Raw genomic sequence first — 12,514 nt, 5'->3', positions numbered from 1 at the left:
TGGGGCTCGGGAGGGAGAGAACACGGGCTGAGTGGTTTGTGGCCCTTTTTTTATTGTGGTAAAAAACAGAATTTACAAGTAAAGTTGCTCGCAGTCGGCTGCCTCCTGAGTTGTGACCCCAAGTGCCACAATCACCTGTCATATAAATCCCTCCAGGGCTGGCGACTCAGCCCCTGCCCTGCCCAGCTGTGCCAGTGCTGGAGAACCCTCGCAGTGAATAAATTTTCCCCAATGTCAAACCGCAACCTCCCCTGGTGCCACCTGAGGCCGTTTCCTCTCATCCTTTCACTAGTTTCGTGGAGAAGAAACAGACCCCAGGTGCCAACATGCTCCTTGCGGGCAGTGGCAGGGCGGGTGACAGTCCCCCCTGCGGCTCCTTTGCTCCAGGCTGAGCCCCCTCCCGTCCCCTCAAGGCTCGGGAGAGAGAGAACACGGGCTGAGTGGTTTGTGGCCCTTCTTTTTTTGTTGTGGTTAAAGAAAGAATTATAGCGAGCGACAAAGGATGAACCTTTCCCAGGGGAATTCCCTTCCCGCAGCCCGGCTGTCTCTCCGGTGTCCCGCTGTGGGTGATCCCCAGGGAGGGCGCAGCAGCCGCACTGATTTCGGCTGCCTGAGGCTATTCAGACCAATGGTATTCTCGACCCATCTCCTGGTGCAGGGCAAGGCGACTTTCTCGTTTAAAAGTGCTGCCTCTGATGAGCGCTGATGATCAGAGAGTGACACGGGACCAAGGGGAACCTGTTCCCGATTTCCCTTTCATCTCTTGTGGGAACTCCGTGTCGCTCAGGCTACAAATTCTGATCGGTTTAGGAAGCAACTGCTCCGTGTTGTGCTCGTATTCCGCCGGTCCGTGGTGCTCAGGCTGAGTGCAGAGACGCAAAGGCCGGAGTTGATTGCACAGTGCCCTGTGGGGTTGTTCTTTCTGCTACATAAGCGCCACCGTGACAGCGCCGGGCGAGGCTCGGAGCCAGCGCCCCCCCCCGGCGGCAGCCGTGCCGCGCTGCTGCTGTTGGTACCGGGGCCGTGCTCCTCTGCTGAGCCGGGGCAGCGGCAGCACGGGCAGTGGCGGTGCCTTGTGCCGTGTCGCGACAGCTGCGACAGCCCGAGCTCGGGCGGCGGCGGCACTGCAGGGAGGCGGGGCCGGGCTGCCGCCGGGCTCCGGGCGCGCCTGTGATTGGCTGTCGGAGCTAGAATATGCAGATGAGGCGCGCGCGGCCCCATGGGCGGCAGGCGCGGGCGTTGCGCGGGGCGCGGGCGTTGCGCGGGGCGCTGCGTGTGCAGGGGCCGCTCGCCATTGATGACCGTTCCCGGCCCCCTTGGTGGGGCTCGGGAGGGAGAGAACACGGGCTGAGTGGTTTGTGGCCCTTTTTTTATTGTGGTAAAAAACAGAATTTACAAGTAAAGGAGCTCGGAGTGGGCTGTCTCCTGAGTTGTGACCCCAAGTGCCACAATCACCTGTCATATAAATCCCTCCAGGGATGGCGACTCAGCCCCTGCCCTGCCCAGCTGTGCCAGTGCTGGAGAACCCTCGCAGTGAATAAATTTTCCCCAATGTCAAACCGCAACCTCCCCTGGTGCCACCTGAGGCCGTATGGAGGAGAAAAAGGCTCCTGGTGCCAACATGCTCCTTGCGGGCAGTGGCAGGGAGGGAGACAGTCCCCCCTGCGGCTCCTTTGCTCCAGGCTGAGCCCCCTCCCCGTCCCCTCAAGGCTCGGGAGGGAGAGAACACGGGCTGAGTGGTTTGTGGCCCCCCCTTCTTTTTTTAATTTATTTTTTTTGAAGGGTCAGCCCTGTGAGCTCGGCATTGGCTGCCTCCTGAATCCTGACCCCAAGTGCCACAAACAAATATTTTATAAATCTTTCCAGTGCACGATAGAACTGATCCAGCAGGCTGAGCCCCCTCAGCTCCCTCAAGTGCTCCTTACCAGCTCCATGACCCCTCCCGCAATCTGTTCCCTTCTCTGGACACACTGCAGCCCCTCAGTGTCGTTCTGTGTGTGCTGGGGCCGGCAGTGTGCGCAGGATTGGCGGCGCGGCCCCAGCAGTGCCGGGTTCCGAGGGCGGTCAGTGCCCGGTCCCGCGGGTCACAGCGGGGCCGGCACAGGCCCCGTTCCCCCGGCCTGCGGGGCCCCCTGGGCGCGGTGCCGGCTCTGCGCGCCAGCGTCCAGCGGCATCGGGAGATGGCACCGAGATCCGCGACTCTAAAACCGAAACGAGAACCGCAGCGAGTGTTTGGTTTGCTGTATAGAGTGTAGCGTTGCAGGGGGTTCTTGTGATCGAGGCACAGAGCAGAGCCCGGTGGCGATTCCGCCGCCCGTGAGGCGTCCCGGGCCCCGGTGGGGCAGGTAGGGTAGGGGGCGGAGCCTCGCGGGAGTGGTTTGTGGCCCTTTTTTATTGTGGTTGAAAAATAGAACAAGCCCCCCTAACACTCGCCTTGTTTCGGTGTTAGACCCCTCATTCTCCCATTCGTGCTCATCACTTCCCCCCTTACGAGTTAATTCCAATGTAATTCCATTTTCTGAATGAAATCAACGCGACCAAACATTGGGAATCACAAAGGGTTCTGACTGGAAAACGACCAGCAGCATCACAGAGTTCATCTCTTGAGGAAATGGCCCATGCGGGGATCGAACCCGCGACCTTGGCACAGGCAGCACCGCCCTCTGAGCAATTACCAAAGAATTATTTACTTGTCAATTAATATGATAATAACAATAATGAGAAGAATAAAAAACATAAACTTATTTATTAATCAGTAATTACTAAAGCAGATTTACTTATTTATTAATACGATTATGACAACAAAAACAATGACAACAATAATAGCAATAAACTTATTTATTAATAAGTAATTTCTAAAATAATTTACTTGTTTACTAATATGATAACAATAATAATAAAAATAAACTTATTTTAATAAGTAATTTATAAGGAATAATTTATATAGTAATTAATTATGTCCTCCTATGTTGTGTGTGCTCATCCATCTCTACTTATCCATCATTTGCTCATATACAGGTGATGAATATTTAATTTATATATATATATATATATTTCTGTGTGTATGTGTATATATATATATATATATTTCCATGTGTGTGTGTGTGTGTATATATATATATACATATATATATATATACTTACATATCTGTCTAATTTAAACAGTTCATATAATTACACACCACATAAAAGCACCATTTGTTAATTGCACACCCTTTATTAAAATCCTTGTGGACATGCAGCTCTTTTCTTATAGAAAGCCACAAAAAATATAATTTGCTCTTTTTTTCCCTCCATTTCTGCTGCTGGATTTTCGTACCTGCAGCAGCTCAGAGCAGTGATGATGAACCACCAGCTTTTATTAAAACAATTTTTAATTCAAACAACCCCCACCCTTGGGAACCTCGTGTTTCCTTGCAGGAGTTTTTGTGGATGCTGTGAATTCCATGGGCCAGACCTGTCTGTTCACTGCTGCTTTGCTGGGGCTGGGTAAAATTGTGGATGTGCTGCTGGAATACGGCTCGAATGCCAATCAGTTAAGTACCAAACATTTATTGTTTTAATTAAAATTAATCTTCAAGTCGGTTTAGTCACTGTGAAACCCAATATTCACTGGGCATAAATGAAGGAGTGCTTAAGATGCACGTTGGGATTTTAACCAAAGCTCCTCAGTGGTAAATAGAGAAATAAAATAGAGAAATGATTTTATTCATTTTTAAATGAAAAATTATTTTATTGGGGGCACACAAACACTCCAGGAATGCTGGTTTTTAACCAAAGCTCCTCAGTGGTAAATACAGAAATAATGTTCTTTATTTCCATACTTAATTCTACTATTTGGGGCATGAAAATTTTCTTCTTTTTGTGCTTTATTCTATTATTTGGGACATGATAATTTTCTTTTTTTTCATGCTTTATTCTGTTACTTGAGACATGAAAATTTTCTTGTTTTCCATGCTTTATTCTGTTAGTTGGGACATGAAAATCTTCTTCTTTCCATGCTTTATTCTATGATTTGAGACACGAAAATTTCCTTTTTTCGTGCTTTATTCTGTTACTTGGGACATGAAAATGTCCCTTTTCCATGCTTTATTCTGTTATTTGAGACATGAAAATCTTATTTTTTCCACGCTTTACTCTGTTACTTGGGACATGAAAATGTCCCTTTTCCATGCTTTACTGTGTTACTTGGGACACGCGAATGCCCTTCCCACGCTGTGTGGGTTATCGGTGCTCACTGTGGGTTATCGGGGCTCCCTGTGGGTTATCGGGGCTCCCTGTGGGTTATCGGGGCTCCCTGTGGGTTATCGGGGCTCCCTGTGGGTTATCGGTGCTCCCTGTGGGTTATCGGTGCTCACTGTGGGTTAGCCGGGCTCCCTGTGGGTTATCGGGGCTCCCTGTGGGTTATCGGGGCTCCCTGTGTATATATATATAGAGAGAGAGAGAGAGAGAGAGAGAGAGAGAGAGTCCAGATTTATGAATTTTCAATAGTTCTTCTTTGGCTCTGTTTTTATTGCTTTCCCCCCTCCTCCTGCCCAGATGCTGGAATTTATCCAGCAGTGCTCGCTGTGCATGCAGGCTGCCATTTGGAATCTTCCCTCTGACCTGCTCAGGAAGGTTGGCTCCACAAGGGCCTTGATCTGCAGCCCCTCGAGGTTTGGTGGCCTTGTCCAAGGGTAACAAGAGATTTTACTGCCATTTTCTGCTATTTTAAAATGAAAATATTTATAGTTTTTATATATATTAATATTTTAATTTTTTATTTGTACTTTATTCTTATTTTTATTTACACGTATTTATATTTATAATTTTATATATTTAATTTGTATATTAGATATTTATATTTTAATGTATTTATATATATAATCTGTTTTTATATATATTATTATTTAAAATAATATATAGGTTCTTATACCTTCTGACAATAGCACCCACTGTGATTAATTTTATTTCTGTTGTCACAGTTCTAAACAGAAACTTGATAGTTGTAAATATCTGTATATTAAGAGAAGCTTTATAAATTAAACTCTTGAAACCAGCATTAAAAGCACTGGATTTTAGTAGCATTGAAGTGGCAGCAGGAAGTAGTTTGGGTTTGGACTTTTTAACATTCCTGCAGATCTTTTTGGGGGTGTTCCCAACTGTTTCAGGAATTTTTGTGTCAGATACATGTTGGAAAAAATAAAAAAGCAGTGCAGGATATACTTTGTGTGTGTATATGTATATTTATTGATTATTTTGCTTTGAATGAATAAATATCATAAAAATCCTGCACAATAATCTGGAATTTTCACATCCCCATTACATGTGTGGGACCAGTCAAATGCAGAAATTCTGATTTTTGCCCTTCTCTCTCTGTATCCAAGCCCTGGAATCAATAAATTGCTCTTGTTCCTTTTGGTTTTGGTGTTTAGGAATGCTGAGATTCCTGTGGGGAAATTTCTGAAAGGACGACCCAGCGTGGCCAGGAACATTTACAGCTTTGGTTTTGGGAAGGTGAGCTGCTGTGGGGAGGGATTTCCTGATGATGTTGGAACATTTCCCCAGAATCTCCTGTTCCCACAGTAATTATCTGTGCTATTTCCAACTTCTAGTGCATTCTTATTTTCAACTTTTCAACTTTTAGTACATTCTTCAACTTTTAGTGCTTTCTTATTTTTAACTTTTAGTGCTTTCTTATTTTTAACTTTTAGTGCATTCTTATTTTTAACTTTTAGTGCATTCTTATTTTTAACTTTTAGTGCATTCTTATTTTTAACTTTTAGTGCATTCTTATTTTTAACTTTTAGTGCATTCTTATTTTTAACTTTTAGTACATTCTTATTTTTAACTTTTAGTGCATTCTTGTTTTTAACTTTTTAGTGCATTCTTAACTTTTTTACTTTTAGTGCATTCTTATTTTTAACTTTTTAACTTTTAATGCATTCTTAACTTTTAAACTTTTAAAAGTTTAAAAGTGCATTCTTATTTTCGACTTTTTAACTTCTACTGCATTCTTATTTTCAACATTTTAGCTTTTACTGCATTCTTAACTTCTTAACTTTTAGTACATTCTTATCTTCAACTTTTAGTGCATTCTTATTTTTAACTTTTTAACTTTTAATGCATTCTTAACTTTTAAACTTTTAAAAGTTTAAAAGTGCATTCTTATTTTCGACTTTTTAACTTCTACTGCATTCTTATTTTCAACATTTTAGCTTTTACTGCATTCTTAACTTCTTAACTTTTAGTACATTCTTATCTTCAACTTTTAGTGCATTCTTATTTTTAGTTTTTCAACTTTTAGTGCGTTCTTATTTTTAACTTTTAAACTTTCACTTCATTCTTTTTTTCAACTTTTAAACTTTTAGTGCATTCTTATTTTTAACTTTTAAACTTTTAGTGCATTCTTATTTCTGACTTTTAGTGCATTCTTATTTTCAATTTTTTAGCTTTTAGTGCATTCTTAACTTTTCAACTTCTAGTGCATTCTTATTTTTAACTTTTTAACTTTTAGTGCATTCTTATTTCTGCTGAAAAGGTGGGAGAATAAACCCCATGAAGAGCACAAATATTCAGGCCTTTGGTGCCTGGTTGGGTTTGGAACAGCAGAAATTCCTGCTCAGTGTCACCTCTGGCACTTCCTAAGGACTGGTTCTGCTTTCCCTGTCCCAGCTTCAATGGGAAATTTCGATTTTGGCCCTGATTTTTCAGATTTCGTGGTGATGTTTGAGCTGGTTACACTCAGGGTGTTGATGAGCTTGCTGCATTTTGGGAACTGTTGCATTTCCTATTTAATTTCCACCTGGATTTTGGGAACTTTTGCATTTTATGTTTAATTTCCACCTGGATTTTGGGAACTGTTGCATTTCCTGTTTAATTTCCACCTGGATTTTGGGAACTGCTGCATTTCGTGTTTAATTTTCACATGAATTTTGGGAACTGCTGCATTTTCTATTTAATTTCCACCTGGATTTTGGGAACTGCTGCATTTTCTATTTAATTTCCACCTGGATTTTGGGAACTGTTGCATTTCTTGTTTAATTTTCACATGAATTTTGGGAACTGCTGCATTTTCTATTTAATTTCCACCTGGATTTTGGGAACTGTTACATTCCCTGTTTAATTTCCACCTGGATTTTGGGAACTTTCGCATTTCCTGTTTAATTTCCACCTGGATTTTGAGAACTGTTGCATTTTCTGTTTAATTTCCACCTGCATTTTTGGAACTTTTGCATTTCCTGTTTCAGTTCCACCTGGCAGGCAGTGGCCACCTGGGCTACCTGGCCTCCCTGCCAATAATTGGGGACAAAGATTTGGTTCAGGCTGATGATGAAGCAGCATTTTCTTACCACGTGGGGCCCTACATGATCATGACCAAGTAAGTGGAATTCCAGAGATTTTTTAGCCCCTCTTTGTGTCTGTTGCAATCACACAGCAAATTGCTGCAGCCGTGCTTTGTTTGGGTCATTTGTTCTGTATTTATTCCATGTTTCCTGCTTGCACCTTGTTTTCTGCTGTTCATTGATTAATATCTGAGTCAGAGTGATGGCTGGGAGGCCCAGAACAACCCACAAGCAATATTAACCCAATTTTGGCTGATTACTGATGGCACTGTTTCAGTATTGATCTGTTTTTTGTGGTGGGAAATACATTTAGGGTGGCAGAGATTGTGTTGTTCAGCATTTAATCCTTGTAAATCTTTGTCCAGGATTTCCTCTGGAGATCCAGGTGTGCAACCTTGAGAGTTGCAAGGGCAGGCTCAGCATCCATTTAAAATCTTGTAATTGTTGGTAATAATTACAATAATATGGTCTTTTCTAATTACTGTGTGTGAAGCAAGTGGTTGTGTCTCAGAGGCCGCCAGAGAATTGACAGATTGGTGATTTAATCTCCCCAAAATTCTGATTTGTGTCACTGATGGCCTCTGGAGAAGGGAATTCCTTGTGGAAGGGGTGGGATTCTGGGCAGTGAACCTTTCCTGCTCCATCAACCTTCAGCAGGACGAGTTTATTGTCAGTTTAAAAGAGGAAAATTTAAATTCCTGACAGCGGGAGGCAGCGCCAGAGCACCACAGAAAATTCTTGGTAAGAATTTTCTTGGTGAAAATTGGTAAATAACCAAAAGGAAAACACTGCTGGGAACATCTGGTCCAAATTCCTGCTGTTCTTTGCAGCCTGATGTGGGGAGGCAGCAGGGTGACAGTGAAGGAGCTGAGCCTCCAGCCCCAGCAGAGGAGCTGGAAGCTGCGCCTGGCTGATCTGCTGCTGGCAGAGCAGGAGCACAGCAGGTGGGGCAGGGGCTGCAGGACCCTGCAGGGCTGGGGGAGTGGGGTTTACCTGGGAGGATGGGATTTACCTGGGGGGAATGGGATTTACCTGGGAGGGATGGGATTTACCTGGGAGGGATGGGATTTACCTGGGGGGAATGGGGTTTACCTGGGAGGGATGGGGTTTGCCTGGGGGGAATGGGGTTTACCTGGGAGGGATGGGATTTACCTGGGAAAAATGGGATTTACCTGGGGGGAATGGGGTTTAGCTCGGGGGAATGGGATTTACCTGGGAGGAATGGGATTTACCTGGATTTACCAGGATTTACCTGGGGGGAATGGGGTTTACCTGGGAAAAATGGGATTTACCTGGGGAGAATGGGATTTACCTGGGGGGAATGGGGTTTACCTGGGAGGGATGGGATTTACCTGGCAGGAATGAGATTTACCTGAGAGGGATGGGATTTACTTGGGGGGAATGGGAATTACCTAAGGAAGAATGGGATTTACCTTGGGGGAATGGGATGTACCTGGGAGGAGTGGGAGGAATGGGATTTACCTGGGAAAAATGGGATCTTAAAATGGGATTTTACCTGGCAGGAATGGGATCTACCTAGGGAAGAATGGGATTTACTTGGGAGGAATGGAATTTACCTGGGAGGAATGGGATTTACCTGGGAGGGATGGCATTTACCTAAAGAAGAATGGGATTTACCTGGGAATAATGGGATTTACCTCTCAGCAGTCTTAACCTGGGGTTGCACTTCTTCCCCACATCAGAAATACAATTTTTCCCCCGCACTCCTGATCTTCTGAAATTAAATCTTTCAGTTAAAAAATACATTGACACTGAAATATATTCCAACATTCACATTATATTTGTAAAAGCAGGGCAGGAATTTATCCTTCTTCTCATCTCAGATTTGCCTTGGAAATTTGATTTTTCCTCTCCCTGTGCAGCAAGCTCCGCCACCCTCACTTGCTGCAGCTGATGTCTGTCTGTCTGTCCTGTGACCTGGAGAAAACTCGGCTGGTCTATGAGAGGGTTCACTTTGGCTCTCTCTACAGCATCCTCCATGAAAGGGTAACTGCAATGCTTGAGTTTCAAGTAACAATTCATCAGAAATTTAGTGACTAACGTCTTTCTTTGAGAAGGCAAAATCCTCGGTGTGTATCTGAATTTCTGGTTATTTTTCTTATTTTTAAAATAAAAATTTAAAAATTAATTACTTTTGGTATTAATTTTAAATTAAATTAAATTTCATTTAATTAAAATTAAAATAAGTTAAATTAAGCTACATTTAATTTAATTTAATATTAATTTTAAAAAATTAATTTTAATCCATATTTTGAAAAATGAATCAATTTCAAAATTTAATTTTCTAAAAATTAAATGTAATAAAAAAATTTAATGAATTTTAAAAAATAATCAATTTTTACAATTAAATTTAAAATAAAGTAATTAAATTAAATTAAATCAAATTAAAATTAAAAATTAACTAATTTATAAAATTTTAAATTTAATAATTTTAAAATTAATAGTTTTAAAAGATTAATTAATATGATAAATATTTAAATGTAAATTTAATAATTAAAATGAAATGTAATAACATTTTGAAAATTTAACCAATATAAAAATTTTAAAATCTCTGTTTTATTGTTGCCATTTGATATTTTTCTCTTCTTTTTAATGCACTGTTACTCGGTTTCCATCAAGAACAAACCCCAAATCTCCTCTGCGGGCTCGGCTGTTCCTTGTCTCTGCCCCGTTTTAATGCACTGTTACTCGGTTTGCCATCAAGAACAAACCCCAAATCTCCTCTGCGGGGCTCGGCTGTTCCTTGTCTCTGCCCCAGCACAGGACAAGTGGTTCTGGGCAGGCCGCGGCTGAGCTCCCACATCCTCTTTTTCCTCCAACACATTTCACCCTCTGCCTTCTCCGCCCCGTCCCACCCGTGAGAACCAGCCACCCCTTTCTCCCACCTCAGTTCAATTCCTGTGCCGTTCACCTGTGGTGCTGTCGGGGCTGTTTTGGCAGCGCGCGGAGTTCCCGGTGCTGCAGACGGCGACCCTGCTGCACATCCTGCTGCAGGTGCTGGACGCGCTGCGCTTCCTGCACGGCCGCGGCTTCCTGCACCGCTCCCTGTCCTCGCTCGCCATCCAGGTGGTGGCCTCGGGGGAGGGCAAGCTCTGCAACCTGGAGTACATGATAGAGAGGTGAGAGCTGCTCTGAAAGGGGCTGTTCCCCAAAAATCTGACACTGGGTGGTCTTTAGGAAAGGGCTTGGAAGGCAGGGTGTCGTCGTGATGCTTTATCAAAAATCCTCTGCTAGGATTTTTCCCCTCCTGAGGGAAAAAAAGGAAAATTTCTTTTCTCAGGAAAGAAATGTAAATAATAACTATTTGCTGCTGTGGGATGCAGCAGGTGCATCTTCCATTGGTCCATGTGGATTGTTTTCAATTAGTGACCAGGCTGTGAGCAGCCACGGGATTTTGTTATGCATTCTGTTCTATTCTATTCTATTCTATTCTATTCTATTCTATTCTATTCTATTCTATTCTATTCTATTCTATTCTATTCTATTCTATTCTGTTCTGTTCCGTTCTATTCTTGTTCTTTGTAACCTTCTGATCATTCTTTTCTCTCTGTTTTTTAAGTATAGTTTTAATGTAGTATTTTAATATGATATATAATATAATAAATCAGCCTTCTGAAACAATGGAGTCAAGCCTCGTGTCTCCACACATGGGGTGTTCACCTCAGCACCAGCACATCCCTCTGGGTGCCCTGGGTGGCTCAAAATCCTGGCAGGGGCTCAGAGACCCTGGCAGGGAGCCAGAGACACTTGGGATTTCCATCTTAACCCATGGAGCAAATTACCAAATTCATATGAAGAATTACTATTCTAAATTAAGTAAGCCACTAAACTACATGACAGTAGTTGTCACAGGGTGAAAGGTGGAATTTTGAGGATTTTTACCATAGGGGTCTAGGAGGGAAGATGGGAGGGACCTGGGTCCCTAGACATTATCCCCTAGACACATTGGAAAATGAAAAATTGTTACAGGCTTTCTGTGTTTTATTCATGGTCAGAGCTAAAGGGTTGTTTGGAAAGCTCCTGTGGGGAAAAGTTCTGCTTTTTTTTAGGGTTTAGTACTCTTCTCCTTCTTCTTCTCCTTCTTCTTCTCCTTCTTCTTCTCCTTCTTCTTCTCCTTCTTCTTCTCCTTCTTCTTCTCCTTCTTCTCCTTCTTCTTCTCCTTCTTCTTCTACTTCTTCTCCTTCTGTCTTCTTTCTTCTTCTCAACATCATCATTCTCATCATTATCATTATCATTATTATAATATTTTATTTATATTTTATGTTTAAATTGTTATTAGTTTAGGGTTTTTTTAAATTGTAAAGTCCTTAAAGCAGGTGTTGCTTTCCCCAGTTGCCAGAAGACATTTACTGCACATTTCTATTTGCAGAAATGCCCTGAACCTTTTATATATTAAACTAAAAGCTGCAGCACGCTCAGGTGTTTAATTCCTAAATACAAACCTTGCAGCTGAGTGTGCTCTGTGTCCTAGTTCAGATTTTTTCCCCCTTTTTGCAGCAAGGACAGCGGGGAGCACAGTGACCTGACCCGAATCCCTGTGCCAGCCCAGCTGTTCCGCTGGAGCTCCCCTGAAATCATCCTGGGCAAGCCTGGCACGGTCAGGTCAGATGTTTACAGCTTCTGTGCAGTGCTGCAGGAGGCCCTGACAGGTCAGTGCCCAGCTTTGGGCTGGCATGCTTCAACTGGAAAAATAAACCAGGCAAAAAACCCCAAATATTAATGACAATAACAGGGAACTCCTGTAAAATGTGAGCAGAAAAATTAAAATTGTGTGGCTAAGGGATGAAGTTAATGGGGGATATTGGAGACATAAAGTGCTTTTCTGCTGTTTATTTTTCTTCTTCCTACCAGCACAGCAAAACATTCAATTAAGTCTTTTCAGTGTTCAAAACAAGCTTGTGCAGCTTTTATGTTTTTGATCTCTGTGATAACTTAGAGATAAGTTAATGTTACTCTATTATTGTAGCTGTTATTACAGATAATGCCTGTTCTGCGTTCACTTTGACTATTCTGACAGTGAAATGGGATAAACAATTACCCTAAAAATTAATCCCAGTGAAGAATCCAGAGCAGGGTTGTTTGCAGTGTCATTCTCCTCCAGATATTTCTGTCAGCTCCCTTGAAAGCATCCACTGCTGGAATAAGGCAGGGAGGAGATGCCAGTGCTT

At 42.7% G+C, this 12,514-nt stretch overlaps 1 protein-coding gene across 1 annotated transcript in view; it reads left to right on the top strand.

The window, feature by feature from the left end:
- The window catches only part of TEX14 (testis expressed 14, intercellular bridge forming factor), a 34,168-nt gene that overhangs the window by 3,832 nt on the left and 17,822 nt on the right, over positions 1-12,514 (top strand). Inside the window, exons 3-11 of the mRNA XM_039720884.1 lie at positions 3,421-3,556; positions 3,665-3,674; positions 4,540-4,676; positions 5,415-5,496; positions 7,230-7,360; positions 8,156-8,269; positions 9,209-9,332; positions 10,287-10,465; positions 11,844-11,995. Of these exons, the coding sequence (XP_039576818.1) occupies positions 3,421-3,556; positions 3,665-3,674; positions 4,540-4,676; positions 5,415-5,496; positions 7,230-7,360; positions 8,156-8,269; positions 9,209-9,332; positions 10,287-10,465; positions 11,844-11,995 (1,065 nt within the window). The remainder of the gene's footprint in view (positions 1-3,420; positions 3,557-3,664; positions 3,675-4,539; positions 4,677-5,414; positions 5,497-7,229; positions 7,361-8,155; positions 8,270-9,208; positions 9,333-10,286; positions 10,466-11,843; positions 11,996-12,514) is intronic.

The sequence above is a fragment of the Passer montanus genome, unplaced genomic scaffold (genome assembly GCF_014805655.1).
Source record: "Passer montanus isolate IOZ18808 unplaced genomic scaffold, ASM1480565v1 scaffold44, whole genome shotgun sequence".
NCBI lineage: Eukaryota > Metazoa > Chordata > Aves > Passeriformes > Passeridae > Passer > Passer montanus.
The sequence above is the reverse complement of the archived record's forward strand: the minus strand, read 5'-3'. Positions and strand labels throughout refer to the sequence as shown.